Genomic DNA, 16513 nt, shown 5'->3' on the forward strand with positions numbered 1-16513 from the left:
ATTTTATGGCCCAAAATTTGCCCATGTAGGCTTTTTAATAGGAAAATTTGTAATTTAAATATTTTTCTTAATGACCTTTCAAATGGTGTGGTAGGCCAGTTTCCAAAATCAATGGCAAACAATTTCTTAAACTTTTTAAAGAGGAAAAACACGAATCGTGACTGATTGAAATCCCTCTGTACTCTTTCCAGATCTTTGGGTCCAAGGCAGACTTGCAGCTACACACTCAAATCCACATGCGTGAGGCCAAACCGTACAAGTGCTCCCAATGCTCCAAGGCGTTCGCCAACTCCTCGTACCTGTCTCAGCATACGCGTATCCACCTGGGTATCAAGCCATATCGGTGCGAAATCTGCCAGAGGAAGTTCACGCAGCTGTCTCATCTTCAACAGCACATCCGGACGCACACGGGAGATAAGCCGTACAAGTGTCGGGCTCCTGGCTGCAACAAGGCCTTCTCTCAACTGTCCAATTTGCAGTCTCACTCTAGATGTCACCAGACAGACAAGCCATACAAGTGTAACAGCTGTTACAAATGTTTTGCTGATGAAGCGGGTCTTTTGGAGCACATCCCAAAGCACAAAGAGTCGAAGCACCTTAAAACACATATATGTCAGTTCTGTGGAAAATCATATACGCAGGAGACATATCTTGCCAAACACATGCAGAAGCATGCTGACCGTCTGGAGAAACGTCCGTTACCACCTCTCACCAACAATAATAACCTCAGTATACCTTCCAACCAATCACTTCGCGGGCCAACTCCCGCTGACAATTATTGGACAAAAACGGCGACATCGGTAGCTTCCGATGCTCATCATGGAATGGGAGATCCTTCTTCGATGGGCTCGCCTATGTCACCTCCATCTCACCATCTGCATCCACATGTTTCTGAGACATGTCTACAGAATAGTATGAACGATCACCATGCGAGACTCCATATGGACCCTCGTCATCAACAGCAACAACAACAGCAGCAGCAACAACAACAGCAACAACAGCAGATGGTGGCCAATAGTGCCAATCATACAAACGGCAGGGACCATGACCTTGGTTCTCATCTAGGTCAAAATCAGTATGATACTTCATCTATGGCGCAAGGTCATCCTCCACCCACGAGCAAGAATACATCGGCATTTACTCCTATTCAGTCTGGGATGCTGCCGATCTCTTCAGGACCGCAGCTGTCCATGCCGTCAACACGTACCTCATATTTCCCTTATGAACCCATTAATTTTCCAAAGAGCACGAATCCAATGGGATCGATGGAAGTAAAACAGAGCCACAGCTCTTTCCCCAATCAGCTTATATCTCTCCACCAGATTCGGAACTATGCATCTATGCCCACCATGAGTGGGGGAGAACATCCGATCTCTATGAAGGATAAAAGCCAGCAACAGTAAGGGGTGTCTCGCTTATTACTTGAATGATGGGATACGATTTTAAAGACTGATATTCCGATTTCTTTTCTTAAGAAGAATGGCGTTTATTCTTTTCCCCTTCACTTTCAAATGATGTTGTGTTTGTGCAGTTGTTGTGTACCATCCAAGTAGTGATCCTTGAGCCCCTGCGCCGCTAGACTCCTTTAATGCTCAAAATGTCCTCCAAAGATTGGACTGTAGGAGACATACCTCATATTTAACTCCCGGTGAATTTTAGCGTTGTGTTTTAAGATAACCTTGCGTTTTAACGGAAAGAGTGAGGAAAGAATTTGCGAACTTGTCAAGAAAGTTATCAGTTGAACTTCTGTGTGATTTACTTTGTTATTCTGATCAACGAGTCACTAGCTCTGGGAAATATTTTATGTACTAATCGGTAATTTTGGAAATCGTCGTGATGCATACTTTGCCATACCAAGAAGTCTGAGCGTGAGACAAAGGAAAAAAACAGAAATAAAAGAAAACTGCTGGTTTTCTCATTTTTCGCCATACATATTTGTTAGAGGAGGAGACAAGACTTACGTTTGGGCTATGCACTGGCGCTCCTGTCTCTTTCCCTCACACTCTCCTTTACTTAATGGGAGTCGTTCAAAGAATGTAGTAAGATATCTTTACTTAGTAGGCCATCAAAACTAAAGGGTTTGTGATGCAGCACCTGTGATTCCGAGGGAAAGTCCATCTGACTCATATTGGTGCCTTGATTTATTGAGAGTGCTTGTCAGTTGCGCCACTGCCTAGTTTGCCTCTTTGCCTAACTTTGCACTGCACTGCGGTTTGATATATTGAATTTTAAGCACGAATTTGTCTTATGAAATCAAATATTAATTTGTTTGAAAAAATACTATTTGATTTTAAAGGACATTGTATTTTCATTTTAAATAATTTTAGTAATTCTGTCGTTCCGTATTTTTTCTAGTCTTGTCTCTGTCTCTTCTTAATGGTTAAATATGAGAAATGCTGGCTTTACCGTCTCTTGTAATAGTGAGATTTCTATAGGACATCGTTTTTGCCTCCTATCTTACCTCATCATATAGACATTGTAGTATTATCATTCAAGACTGATATTGTGGCGTTAAGTACGTATATTCCAGCACACAGAAATATTTTCTTGGCTCAAATCGTTTTAAACAAAGTGTGGTATACCGTATTCATGCAACTTCAATGTTGAAATAATCGTAATAGTAAAATGCATAATAATAACGCAGCAATCTACACGTAAGTTGACCCAGCCTTCTTCTCAAGAAATCTACAAGCAGCCATTAATTGTTTGATTTTGTTTGCTTCTGTTTCACTGAATACCCTTCCCCAACGTATGAAAAACATAAGCGAAAATCATATATTTCTAATACTTTATTTGCAAAAATGCAGTAATAGATTCGAACTAAAAATTTTTCTTGGGATTTTTGTTTCATTTTTAATATATATACATACATAATAGAAACAGAAGGAAAATTTAGTGCTGCAGATTTCCTGTGTCTGAGGCTTGGTTTCTATCGGCCACAGTCGATCTTATCTCAGAGGTGCTGTTTCCATCAATATCATCAGGGATTTTTTCAAGCAAAAAGTGGAAAAAAGAAAATCAAATTTTAGAAGATTTCATGCATAATTATATATTATATATTCATTGATGTCCAGCCACAGCCCGCTGCATCTTGTGATCCAATATACCGTTTGCTCAGATCGGACCCATGCTAAAAACTAAAAAAATATGAACTCGTTGTTTGTGTGCCACTGTGGCAGTTTGGAAGAATTTTCTGAATACCTCAAATTTGTATGTTTTTATTCGAAGCAAAATGCTGTTCATTTTGTTCCGTTCCACTATTTGTATATTATTGTAGTGTATTATTGAACCAGAGTGAAAATTTTCATCGTAGTTTATTTCTATATGTGGTGAGAATATTGTTAATTGTTTAATATGAAACTGTTAAACGTATCGTGTTTCTATTAAGGTTTTCAATACCTCGAGAGAACCTGTTGGTTTTACCCGTTCTTTTTAATGATATGTTTCATCATTGTTTAACAGAGCATTATTTGTGGCACTCGACATTTACTGTTAGGGAAATTATGGCCAGTACTGGGAGAGCTCAAAATTTTTGAAGATTAATTGCATAGAGAAGTGGTCTTTGATGCAAAAGAATAGCATAGATATGTTACAGATAAGACGAACAAAGCTTTTAACTTCCATGATGAAAAATGGATATATATGTATATATAAATATCTATAAATACATATATATATATAAATATATAAATATATAGCGTGAGTGGTTAAATACTTTTTCCGACTATTTATAATATAACATTAAATGCGGCATAGTGAAGAAATGAACCTCCCAATGCCTCTATGTATGTATTTTTTGTGATTGTATCCATAAGAGCTGTAATATTGATTGTACTGTGTTCTGTGTTTTCAGGTATAACCATTTGGACAATATTTAGTTAACACGTTACAGCCGTGACTTCACGGTTAAAATACCCATTTAAATGAGTTATATTTTTGGAACGAAAGTGAAAAAAAATCTATCGGCCTGATTAATACTGTGATTCCAGGTTTGTGAAACAAATATATCCATGCATGGCATTTTTAAATAATATATCGTACTCCCAGATAACATTGATATATGCTGTTTTATCTTTGACAACGCTTGAGTGTTTTTGATATTTAAACTTATCTCTTTTACTTCTGTTTGTCGATATAAATTTTTTAATGACAGAAACTTTACTGATTTTAGTATTTTTCTATTTCCTTTAGAAGAATTAGTTTTTGCAAAAATATTGATTTTTATTTTAAATTGGTGTTTATGTCATAATTTCCCCATGCATTCCTGAAAAAAAATAGGCAGAAGTATTATCTTCTTTTAAACTCACTCATGTTCATTGAGTCGTCGTTCAGAAGTATTCAGTGTCGTTGTTCTTCAGTAATGAGTAGAAAGTAGGCATACACCCCATATTCTTTCTTAACTCTGAATCATATCCATCAAAGACTATTTTAAATAAAACGTTTGTGTTTCATCTTCCTCAGGAAAGTTCATTTCATTCAATTTTTTGTTTTTCGAATTATCATCAACGTACAATGATTCAGGTATTCAACATTAAACAAGTACCCAGTGCCTTGCTTTTAAGGATTTCTTTGTTTCAGTATTTTGTTTCTTCCCGACTGCTTGCCGGATATTTGTTCACATTCTTGCTTTTGAATCATTAGAATTTCAATAGAAGTTTGCATTTCATCAGGAAAACAGCTTTGATTTGCAGTTCTAATTTATAATAAAAATATATATCATTCACATATGTAATATATTTATACAAATAGGTAAAATATTTTACAAATGCTTAATCTTGCATTATTACCTTCAAGTAAATGTTTAAAGCTTATTCCTTAAACTAGATGTTGTTTTGTATGCATATTACATTTTCAAATTTTTTATAGTGTTTTTCACGAACAAGGACTAAAAATAATTCTTTTACAAAGAATTTTTGTCGCTGTTCAATTTTGTAGTTGTTTTGGAATTACATACCTTTTTTATTCATTGTTAATTTTGTGTCTGTTAAGACATATATATGGACTACAATAATTTTGCTTTGTAATCCATATATTGAATGTGATTTCACGTTAATTAACAAGGAAAAGGTTTCATTTTTTAGAAGTTTAGTCATTCTGAGTGATTGATTATCAATGAGTAATTAAAATTTACATTTGTTACATTCAGGAATAATGTGATAGCTGAAAAGTTTAAATTCACGGTGTCTTTGATATTCGTGAAATAAGTTCAATAGTTGATATTCATTCTAAGCTAAGTTGACTGAATTGTGCTGCTCAGGCTTGATCAGCCGTTCACATAATAAATTTTCTTCTGCAATATAATGCCAGTTTCAGGCTTTTAAATCTGATGTAAATCGCGCAAATTTTTACCGGCTCATACGTTGAAGCTTGTCAAACAAGCTTGAACTCTGCACTGCGTAGAGAACTGCATCACGAGTTCTTTATGCATTACTTACAAGTACCCTGATAAGCGTACTTGTATCAACAGTGTCAGACACTGTCTAAACAGAATAGTATGAAGGATAAAGTTTGGGCATCTGATGCCAATTTCTTCCGACTGGTAAGGAAAGAAGTGATGTGTATATAGATTTTCTACGTAGAAGTGGGCTTTCATCTGGAGTGAACATTTCATAAGGAAATGGATTAATGGTTTCCTCTTGAGCATTAAATAAAAAAACAAAATTTTACTCCATGATCTGTGTACTATGAAATGAAGTTTTGTGCTCAGGTGATACATTTCTTCTCCTGACAAACTGATATTTATTTTAATAAAGCATATTCATTATTATTATTATTGACAACTGACGCTTTAAAAAATTCTACTTAAAAAAATCTAAAATACTAGAAACTTCTAAATTGTTGTTAAAGATTTTTATTCGGAAATCTAACGCATTTTCAGCAACAATGTAACTCTGAATTTCAAAATCATTCAAAACATAGAAGGTATATTTTCTTTTTATATTATAAAGGAACGACGTAGTGTTTGTTTTATTCCGTTGTATACTTCACAATTGTTTGCATTTTAACAGACTAAGAGAAGGAGAAATGAAAAAAAAAGCTATCCAAAATTAGAGCATATAATCAACTGCTTATCAACCTTTAAAGTGTTTCCTCTCAACTAACAACACGATTTAAAAAGTTTTTTACAAGAGCCAAAATTCGATATTGTGTTTAAGCATTTTAGAACTATTCATTGGGTGATTAGCTACTTTTATCGTCTCTTAACTAGATGAAAATTCCATCGAGTAATTTTCACCTTGAATTTAAGCTTTAGTCTTAACAATATTTTAAATAAGGTGGTAAGGAAAATTAGCAAAAAGAGGAGGGAATCACAGACGGAAGAGCTGCCACTTTTCTTAATTTTAACATTTTTGTTGCTTCCTAAACACTCAGATATCATCTATCAGAAGCTCTGTCTTGTCCTTTGTAATAACAGGTCACAGCGTAAAAAGAGCTTACACCAGAGAGCTTCAAAATTACAGGGTAGACCTTGTTGTGGGCAGATAAATGTGTAGCACTGCCAGTTCTTCAACAGGCACAAAAGCCTTGACATCGTATTTTAACACTGGCTCCCTCGGCAATGTGCGCATTAATTTCTACAAAATCTCGATGGAGTGGTTGGTTTTTTCCCTCCTCCTTCCTGCAGAAGCCTTGACTGTTTAATGCGGCGATGAAAATGAGCGCTGTTGGACACCGTTAAAGCATGTCGTGGGTTATTTTATCTATGCAAATTCGAAGATAATATTGTTCTTTACTCCTTTCTTTCTTTTATTTATTTTTTTTTTTTTTTGATGGGGAGGGGTTAATGTTCGATTCGGCTTTCAGCCCAGACCGGTCGAACAGTTCGTAACCACTGTTTTTAAAAACAAACATGAGCAAAGTGTTGAAGAAGTTTGGAGCATAGGGGAGGGCTTGTGAAACGATAAATGTTTACGGAAAAATATATTTGCTAAACATGTTAGCCACCTGCACGTTCGTAATTACTGTGCGTGTCGTAGAGTAACCTTAGCCTGTTATAATGATATAGGATATTAAATGATCTTAAGGAACGTGTGCCGTCAGGTAGAATCATTAGCATTACGTTTCTAAAAGATATCTCCCCCGAGATAAAGGCTATCGTTTAAAATTACACTTCTAGGGGCCGCTTCCAAACTTACACTTTTCACGCTTATAATTACACATCAGTTTTAGAAGCCCTTACTTACCTAAATTTCTTTTAATAACTTCATAGAAAGAGCAATTTAATCTCGGAATTAATATTACAAAAAAAGATGAGCTGTACGGTCTAGTCGGCAATAGGTGGTAATAGGGCTCTGATATCATTATGTTTGACAGCCGCTTAATATTGCCTAAAAACATAAGCAGGGGCAACCATTGGCTCTTTTAGAATATGTTTAGTGTTTCATGCACGTGGGGTAAAAGAAGTTGCCTGGGTTGTGATTCGAGAATGCACTTCTCTTGAGCTTTTCTTGATACTTGATCTTTATTTCTTAAACAATAAGAAACGCGATACTTAAAAGCATCGCTTCAAAATAAACAAGTCTATACAGGGATTTCATTGTGATGCAAATTTTCTGCTTCAGACTTTCAGGCTCATTATCTAAGACAAAAGTAGATTTTCTCTCGCCTTGTTTCTGTGGCTTGCTTCTAATTTCGTGTTAGTTAACGAATGGACTAAATTGATGCGCTTCATAAAAGAGCTCTTATATTTTGAACAAATCGAGATGTACTTGGGGAAGAGGTCCTCCTTTTGTCTTGAGGCTTTCGAATGCAAATCTTTTGATTAATCTTGTCTGCACTACAGATCACCTCGCTGAGACAACAATTAAATAATTAAGTGTGTGTAAGACAGGGTTACATTGTTGCTGTCTTTTGGGAAATGATTTCTTTTAACGAGTTTTTCAGCTTCAGTCGCGAGAGATTCTCGGAAAAGTCACAGCGTGAAAGAAGGAAATTAGTTTGTTGCTAATTTTTCTCATTACGTATACTCTTTGTTTCAGGCGGGAATAAAACGTTAAATTAGTGAATAATTTTAGGACCCCAGTTTAGCTCATCTACACTAAGTCTCACAGCATAAGCCGAACTCAGTTTTACTCACCAATCCCATTTTATCAAAAGAGAAATTATTACCTTTCCTTTTTACAAATTAGAGATATATTTTACATATCTTAAAGGAACAACATAGAAATATAGTTAGAGTAGTGAAAGTGGAAAAAGTTTCAGTTTATCATTCTTAATCACTTTTTAACGCTGTGGCATTTCACACGTATTCGGTAATCGATTCAATTTTATAGATGCAGAAGACCATAATTCTTTGAGCTCAGTCTTCAGCAAACGTTAAAATATTTTGCTTTGCAGTTGTTGTCTTCAGATAATTGCTCAATAATCGGTTGAAGAAATTTGTTTGGAAAAAATTTCTTTGAGCAGTCGTTCACGTCAGAAGAACTCTCCTTTTAAGTAAGTTAAAAAAAATAGAAAAGCATCTCGTTTACTCCTCTCTGAATCTCTGGTATCTCAAATTCTCCAGATAACTGACATTTCAAAGCTTTGAGGAATAAGGCACATCAAACGCAAATAAAAAGACTGAGCGTCTTTTTTTTTTCTGCTTAGATAGTTGTTCTGTTAACGAGTGGCGAGTATTAAATTCTTAACCGAACGTTTCACCGACATCTGGACCTCTTAAAAAAGCATCAAAGTAATCTCGAATTTGCGTGGAACGTCACGCTAAAGTAGCCCCCATCCGAACGACAATTATGGCTTGTAGTAACATTAGGCCTCATCTCGGATTCCCGTTACCATAGCTACCAGGAGAGGTATGTGACGTTGAGCGCTTTGTTAGGGCGGCAGGATGTCAGGGCCTCATCGCCAGTGAATGGCCACTTAAATGTGAAAAGCCAAAAGGAAACCTTTAATCTTATAAACTTGTTGAAGAGAGTGCTGGGAGGAAATCATACGAAAGGGGCATTCCGTTTTATAAGCCACAGCAAATCTGCATGTGTTGTGTGTATCTAACTTTTAGCGGAAAATCTATTTTTGTAATTCCACTCTTGGTTTCTATGATTATGTTGTAAATGGTGATAATGCTTCATGTAGAACTGGAAGTGAGCCATAGTTCAGGTTGTGGCTTATAGAACGCTTTTGCATGTCTGAAATCAAAGATTTTTCTGAATGCAGTTTGTTCGGAGAGGTAGCGTTCACGTGATTGTTTGATTCCCGTGATTCCCATTCCTTAAGTAAATGGAAATATAGTTAATGTCTCCCGTACATGGTTGTTCATGATTCAGTGCATAAATATTTTTTCCACCATTTACTATCATTTCCTCGTGTTAGTCCTATTTAGAATATCTTTCCTGTCCGTTTTGATTATCCTGAATTTTACACTTTTCGTACATTATTAATGATCAGCTGCAAGAAAGCAGTTGGTTTCATGAAATGGGTGATTAACTTTGTTTCAGCTGACTTTGCGAAAAAAATTTAAACTTATATTAAATTTATCTTGCGTTTTAAGGAAATTGAATTTTTCTTCAGAGTTTAATCATTTAACCATGAATTGGAATTCGATTTTTTAGAAACTATTTTCCTAACACTTTGGAAAAAAATGGCTTTGTAAAGTTAAAATGCTAATGAAAAGTGAAAGATTCAGGATAATATCGTGTTTTCATTTTTCATTTTCGTCTTGTATTCTGTGTGAAAATAGATGGATGCTACTTTCAAGGTAAAAATTAAAGCAATAGTAATTATCATATTTTCATTACAACTTACGAAAACATCTGATAAGTGTAGAAATATTAATTTTATCTTTCGAGGTACTTTAGCATAATTTTTTTCCTGTTTTGGGGGAAAATATATATTATTTGTTCCTTCTAATTTTACCCGTTACGTTGATTTATTTGAGTATAGTTTCTAATGTCTATAACATTTGAATGTCTACAAAAGTGCATCCATTCTTAAGAATAATTTTATTATAAAATATAAACAAATAGTTCAAAATTTTGATGGCATGTTCTTAAATTTTAAAATTTTAATCTTTTATTTAAAATTATGCTGCCTATTCAAACTTTCAGATAAAAGTTATACAGATTAAAAGTATTTATTTCATTCTAAATAAAATATTTTCACTTGTTAACTTAGTTTCTAAATTTTAAAATGAACAGTTTTTTGTCATTTTTTCCCTTAATTTATAAATTAAATATTTTTCATTTTACATAGTAATGTAGACATTGGTATCTAGTTGACTTAGTCTAATCTAAAATTTCTACACTTTTTAGATGAGTACTCTTTTGTACAGAACATTTTCCTTTCATTAAATTAAATAAAAAGGAAAAGAAAGAAATAAAAATCTCCAGAGATTGGATAAAATTACTTGAAACTCAGAATTTCACTTTATTGATTGCTATTGAGAGATAGTATGGCCCCTAGAAAGCAGCAACAATTCTGTCTACTTTTCTCCTTTTTTTAATTATTATAATCATTACTTTATGTCATTGTGAACATTATTGTACTGTGTTGTAGCCCTACCATTTATCCATTTGATCTTTAATGTTTGTCATTTCATAAATAAATCCTGTACATAATGTTGTTTATTAGCTTCAAACCAAACCACAGTTTTAATTTGCTCAATCGTATATTTTTTCTTTTGTGAGATACGAATAGTCTTTGTAAACTTTTTGAGAACCGTATGTTTGGTTGTTTACCTGATAATCACTTTTTATTCGTTCATTATTCTTATGTGGTATATAAATGACAGTGCAATTTATCTGCATATATATATATATATCGCATATGCAGATAAACTGCTCGATACATCCCAGAATTCAGTGTATTTTAACGTTTCTTATGAGATTTTGCTAATCGATTTCACCTCGCCCAAAATCAGTTTGGTGATGAGTAAATAAACATTTTGTGTATATGTTTAAACTATTTTAACGTTATTTTCTTTTATTTGTGTTCTATGTTAGATATGATGTTTTAAAACCATCGTACAAAGAACATGGCAGGAATATAATGACATGTTAAAAGTCCAGTTTGTTAAAACACGTTTGATCATCAGCTTTAAGTACTTTTCTGTCATAGATATTTGCACTAGCAATAATGTTGATATTTTATATTAGTGTTTGTGAGTTTCATTATTGGAGTTTTTGGAATAAAAATAATTGGTATGCTGATCAGAAAGAAAACATGTTTTGAGGACACTGTGATAACCAGCTTATTAGTATAGCTTATCATTTCGTCGTCAATATAAAATGCTTTTATTCATCCATATGTCAACGGCGAACCAAAACCATGTGAAATGTGTTTTGTAATTGTATCATAAATTTTTTGGTGACGTGTATATGTTAGTATGTTGTTGCTGTATTTGCGCCTTCTGTGTCACACAGTGCAGGAGTATGACTACTCACGAATACTTAGCAATGATCCTTCTGTGTTTCTGCATAATTTTCAGTTCCCTTGGCATTTATAAAGCGCAACCATTAAGGTTATTTTTCTGGTCGTAATGATAAAGAAAAATACTTTCCGAAATAAATTTTATCTCAGGATAGTTTATCATATAAATCCAGATCATGTGCTAGATCTTGAAAATATGATTTGCCATTGTCCCACCGATACCAATTTCAGGGAAATTTCAATATGCGAACAGTCATGTGACTAACTTAGTAGCTGGCATTTGCCCTGTTAAACATAAAATTTATATTATATTTAAATTCCATTCAGACATTATTATTTCACTTTCATCTAAAATAAACAATTTGACTCGTTAGCAATTCATCATTTGGAAAATCCGTTATTTAAAAATATTATGTTATCTTTGAAAACATATTGGCAGTTGTTAATTTGAGTATTGTTGTCTATATGAGTTGTTTTGCATTTCTCTTCCTGTTAGAAATAGAAGAGAATATGTGGAGTAATTTTAATTATTGTAGAGCTGATTATTTATGAACAGTTTTGTTCTCATATACATAGCCATAAATTTAACAATGACTGTTATCATAGAGGCGTCTACATATTCTTTTCTCGTTAGTTAATTATTTGGGTAATAAAATTTTTACGTAGATATTAACAGTTCTGTTGTTAATGTTATAGAATAAGGTTATAGATATGTGATTCAAAGTTTTAATGTTTTCACTAGCAGTTCCAGTATTCGGGTTTTGTTAAAAAAATTATATTTATTTGAATTTAATGGGGAGTGCAATCCATTTGAAGTTCGTGATCTTCTATTTTAATGTTATATTCGAAAAATGGTATAAGTAGCTTGTTAATTCAGATTGCTTTAGATTGATCTATAAGCAAGCTTAGTAAAAGTTTTCGAGAAATGCTTGTACATATGCTTTGTAATCTCTTTGCTGTAGAAAGTTAGCCTCATGCCTAATAAAAAGTTACAGGATCAGAATTCCTAATGTAGCTTATTGCTGACAAGTTAATCCCAATGCTTTGTGTATCTGTTATTAATTTCAATACAAGGTTGTTTTTATGGAGCTGTTAATTTTGTTCGTAAATAGTGAAAGATTGAGAAAGATTAAGGCTGTCCTGATAAAAAAGTTATAAACTACTTACCTCATTTTTGCCTTCTGGATACAAAATGCATTTCTTCAGTGAAAAGGAAAGTGCTCAATGACGAGAACCGCATAGCATATCACTTACCTCTTCCATGTGATGATTAAGTGAAACTTTTCAGGGATACCTTTATTGCTCAATATGTGGTAGTATTTTCTAAAAAAAAATAAAAAAATAAAATGGCTTAATGGGATTTTAAAAGTAAATTTTGCCGTTCAGATTCTTAATTCGTAACTTTGCTGTGCGGGGAGAGCTTGGTACTCCCATTATATCTTGTCTCGCACGTGAGGAGTCGGTCGTTTCGGGAAATTTTTCAAATACCTCAGCAGGCACTTTCTCGAATTACCTCATTTCTGCGATCGTCTCGCACCAATCTCATTACCTCCTCATGGACAGTGTAATCTTTCGAGATCCCTGAGTGTAAAAGCTAAGTATTCGTGAGAGTCCTTTTGTGAAATATTTTAGTTTCGCCTGCGCGACCTGAGCTGTGTGTTAGTATATTCATTCATTCATCGGCGATGCGCAGCGATGGGCTATCAGAGATAGCCCTCTAAAACAATGAGCTATAGAATTAACCCAATCTGTTTTGCTCAGTGATGGTCGTGATCTAACTGTTCTTGAATAATTAAAACTTATTGACATGTAACAAAAAAATGACGTTTCAATGCATTCGACCATAGGTAGTTCACCAATTTAATTTTGTAAACGTGTACATAGATATTCTTTATTGTAGTGTGAATTGTAGTCTCTTCATCGCCATGTGTAATAACCGAAGAACCTCGAGGTTTGAAATCTTATGATGAAGGGCATCATGAGAGAGTTGGAAAAGTTGTAGGTTTACTGCCATTAACCATTGATACGTAGGAAGCCCACGTCTTATTATAAAGCACTTGTATGTATTTGTAAATAGAATGAAATATTCTTTTCTCGAGTTGCAACTTACCAATGATCTTTTTGTTTGAATTGTCGCGTTATAATATTTCCCCCTCCCCTCAACATCTCCTTCTTGTTTAAAATAAAGCATGCGCTTCAGCCTATTTTCGTAGCACTCATGCCAAATGAATATCGGAACACGAGCTTCAGAAACAATTTGCCACATGCAATAATAAATAACTTAGGAAAACATTTTATGGATAGTAAATCCCTGGGAAAGTGGGGCGTTAAGAGATTACATTTAAAGTGAAGCTGTTTGATTGCTTCATTCCGGTGCATGTACGTACTTTTCTATCTGTTAGAATGGAAAAATGTAAGGAAGTTTGCAGTCCAACCCCTTGCTGTTGAAGAGAGCATGGTTTCGGGCCGACAGAGCCATGCACAAACCTCTTTGTGATAGCTTTGTATTGTGGTTTATTTATCAGTTAAAAATTTGAAATTTTTCTAGCAGTCTAACAGGTATTTGCATAAGCATCAACGAAATCATCAATAGTGATGACATTCAGGGAAAATAAGAGAGAAGTTTGTACCTGGTAGAGCTAAAATAAACAGATATAAACAAATAATAAAATTTGTTTTTCATCGCCTCTTTCGACAGCGCACATAACATTAACGTATGTCACTCATCATCATAAGAATCGACAATGCAGTTCATTTGAGAAACCAGATCCTAGACGGAATCGTACGTTAAAAAATATTTTCATTTTTTTGTTTACTTCTTCCTTTATTTTTCTAGGGTATCCTTAACTTTTATCATATATTGCATAATGTTTTCACAGCTGCACATTGTCTTTGTTTATTTGTATTATTGTTAATGAATTTTATAGTACAGTTGACTTTCCCTTGAATTTAATTACCATTATTCTAGTTAATATTTTTAATGATTTGTAAAAAATGTGAATTTTATGTAAACATATACATTGTATCTTAATGAAAATTGTTCATTCAGTTCAGTGTGTGCTTTCATATGTAGCTCATATATATATGTTAAATAACTTTCGCTTGTCCAATTTCCAAAAAACCCCGATTCTTCTTGATCTTGTTTCCATTTGTCTTTGATCGGCCGCGATGGATAATTTCTTTTTTGAAATAATTGGTCTGTTGCAACTATTCCCCATCTGTCGGGTGTTTTCGCGGTGCCTCATCCATTTTGTCACCCCGGAAGCAAAAGAAAAAAAAATTTCAACCACCAGGTGATTGTATAAAATATAAATGACGAAAGATTGTTGTTATTACGCGCACCATGTGTATGTAGTTCATGGTTAAGGTACAACTTGTAGTCACTCAAGTGCCCCATCCTTGTACAACATTGTCATGTGCTATTTCAATAAATATCACTTTAAGCCTTTATTTTGAGACTCATGCTTTTATTGTTTTTATGGTTATGCCTAATGATACATTATCTCACCTACACACTCACCTTCATAGCTTTCACAACAAAGAACAGAATTCTCATTTGCCAATCAGAAACAAACAAGGTAAGTTTAATTCTCATAGTAATTATTTCATTATCATTTTCTTCATTAAACAATCTGCTAACTGAAATGTTAATCAAAATTTTGAAGTGAATATATTTAAATTTAAAAATGCTTCTAAAAACTAATGTCTGTTTTGTTTCTTTAAAAATTAAAAGCTTCTGAACTGAGTAAAGCTATGATTTCTCATAATAGTATTTAAATTTTTTTTGGCTTATTAATAAACTCACCGGACAAAAAATTTGTCACCCGTACTGAAATCTCGTTAATATCGTGTGACCGCTCCTCTGCCGCTGATAACCGCCTGAATTCGGTTAGGTAGGGAGTTTACAAGGTTCTACATGCATGCCAGGTCCAGCTTATACCAGTTGCTGATGATATAATGACGTAAACTGATAACATTTTGGAGTTGCTGATTGTGTTGCTTCACCCGCTGTTCCAAAAATTCCCATAAACTTTCAATAGGTTTAATATCAAGAAATTTAGCTGGAAAGTCCACGTTCGAGAGAATTTGTGAGTGTACATTCATCATGCCAATCACGTAGGCTTGCTGTCATCATGAAGCAGAATGTCGACAGCATACTGTACATAAAGATATTGACTGAAGGGTAATATGTGATCTTTGAGAATGTTTAAATAAATATGCTGATTCATGCGAGCGCTGACCTCCATAAGTGCATCCACATCATATTACGAAACACACTCCCAGAACGTCACAGATTCACAGGCAGCCTGAACACATTTAGGCAGTCTTTTTACTCACTGCCGTGTATCATTTAAAAACAGACAAAAGTTCGTCGAGCCAGATCGCTTGCCTCCAGTTATCTACTGTCCAAGCTCGGTGGTATCTGATACACTGGACCTCTTGCAAGATACCCGACTCCAAATATTCACTGCATGCAGTTTCCATCGCAATGTCCACTTAAAAACATTTTGGGATGGACTTTCATTCACTGACTTAGCAATTCTTTGCTGGTTTGAAAGCCATTCGCGTCCACAACTCATGTAACTCGTCGACGGTCCTTGAGGCTTAGGATCTTCTTTCTGAACATAGTTCTGACATCGTGTTTCATGGTCACGAATATTAAGCCATTCCTTGTAGACGCGTCAGACGGTTTGCTTCGAAGTACCAACAAATCCGGTAACTTGACTTACTGTGTGGTTATAGTTATAGACAGAGTTCCCGTTTTTTTTACCACTCTGTTACATCATTGGTTTTCCATATCTCAATGAAAAATAACTACGTATAACAATGCCTCTTGACTAATTAACCCTACTTTGTAATCTCATAGAAGAATTTCCCGCACCGGTGATCACGTGACACGCCTGCTACGCCATTTGACGAATGCCCCTGCACCAGGGTAATTCGTTTTTTGCCTGATGAGTTTATACTGATGTAATGAAATTTTTAACGAATATTCGAAACGGAAAGATTTTATGAGCAAATAAACTTTGAAATATGTTTTTGATATTTTTGAAGATTAAACTGATAAATGATTATTTTAAGTATTTTAATTAAAACTAGCATATAAATTTATTAAATGATATAATAATAAATCAGTAATAAGCATGAT

General features: G+C 34.3%; 1 protein-coding gene across 6 annotated transcripts in view; it reads left to right on the forward strand.

The window, feature by feature from the left end:
* LOC118183190 (uncharacterized) overlaps positions 1-16513 on the forward strand; it is an 841429-nt gene that overhangs the window by 655622 nt on the left and 169294 nt on the right. For 4 of the 6 annotated variants that reach the window (XM_085808383.1, XM_085808384.1, XM_085808382.1 and 1 more), the window contains one exon: positions 192-14814. The exons of the other annotated variants lie outside the window; for them this stretch is intronic. In XM_085808383.1, the coding sequence (XP_085664509.1) occupies positions 192-1403 (1212 nt within the window). In that variant the 3' untranslated portion in view covers positions 1404-14814. Of the gene's footprint in view, positions 1-191; positions 14815-16513 lie in introns of those variants that run through there. 6 annotated transcript variants of the gene reach the window in all.

Source organism: Stegodyphus dumicola, chromosome X1 (genome assembly GCF_044657685.1).
Source record: "Stegodyphus dumicola isolate Sdum_Otavi_A_Nest chromosome X1, ASM4465768v1".
Classification (NCBI taxonomy): Eukaryota; Metazoa; Arthropoda; class Arachnida; order Araneae; family Eresidae; genus Stegodyphus; species Stegodyphus dumicola.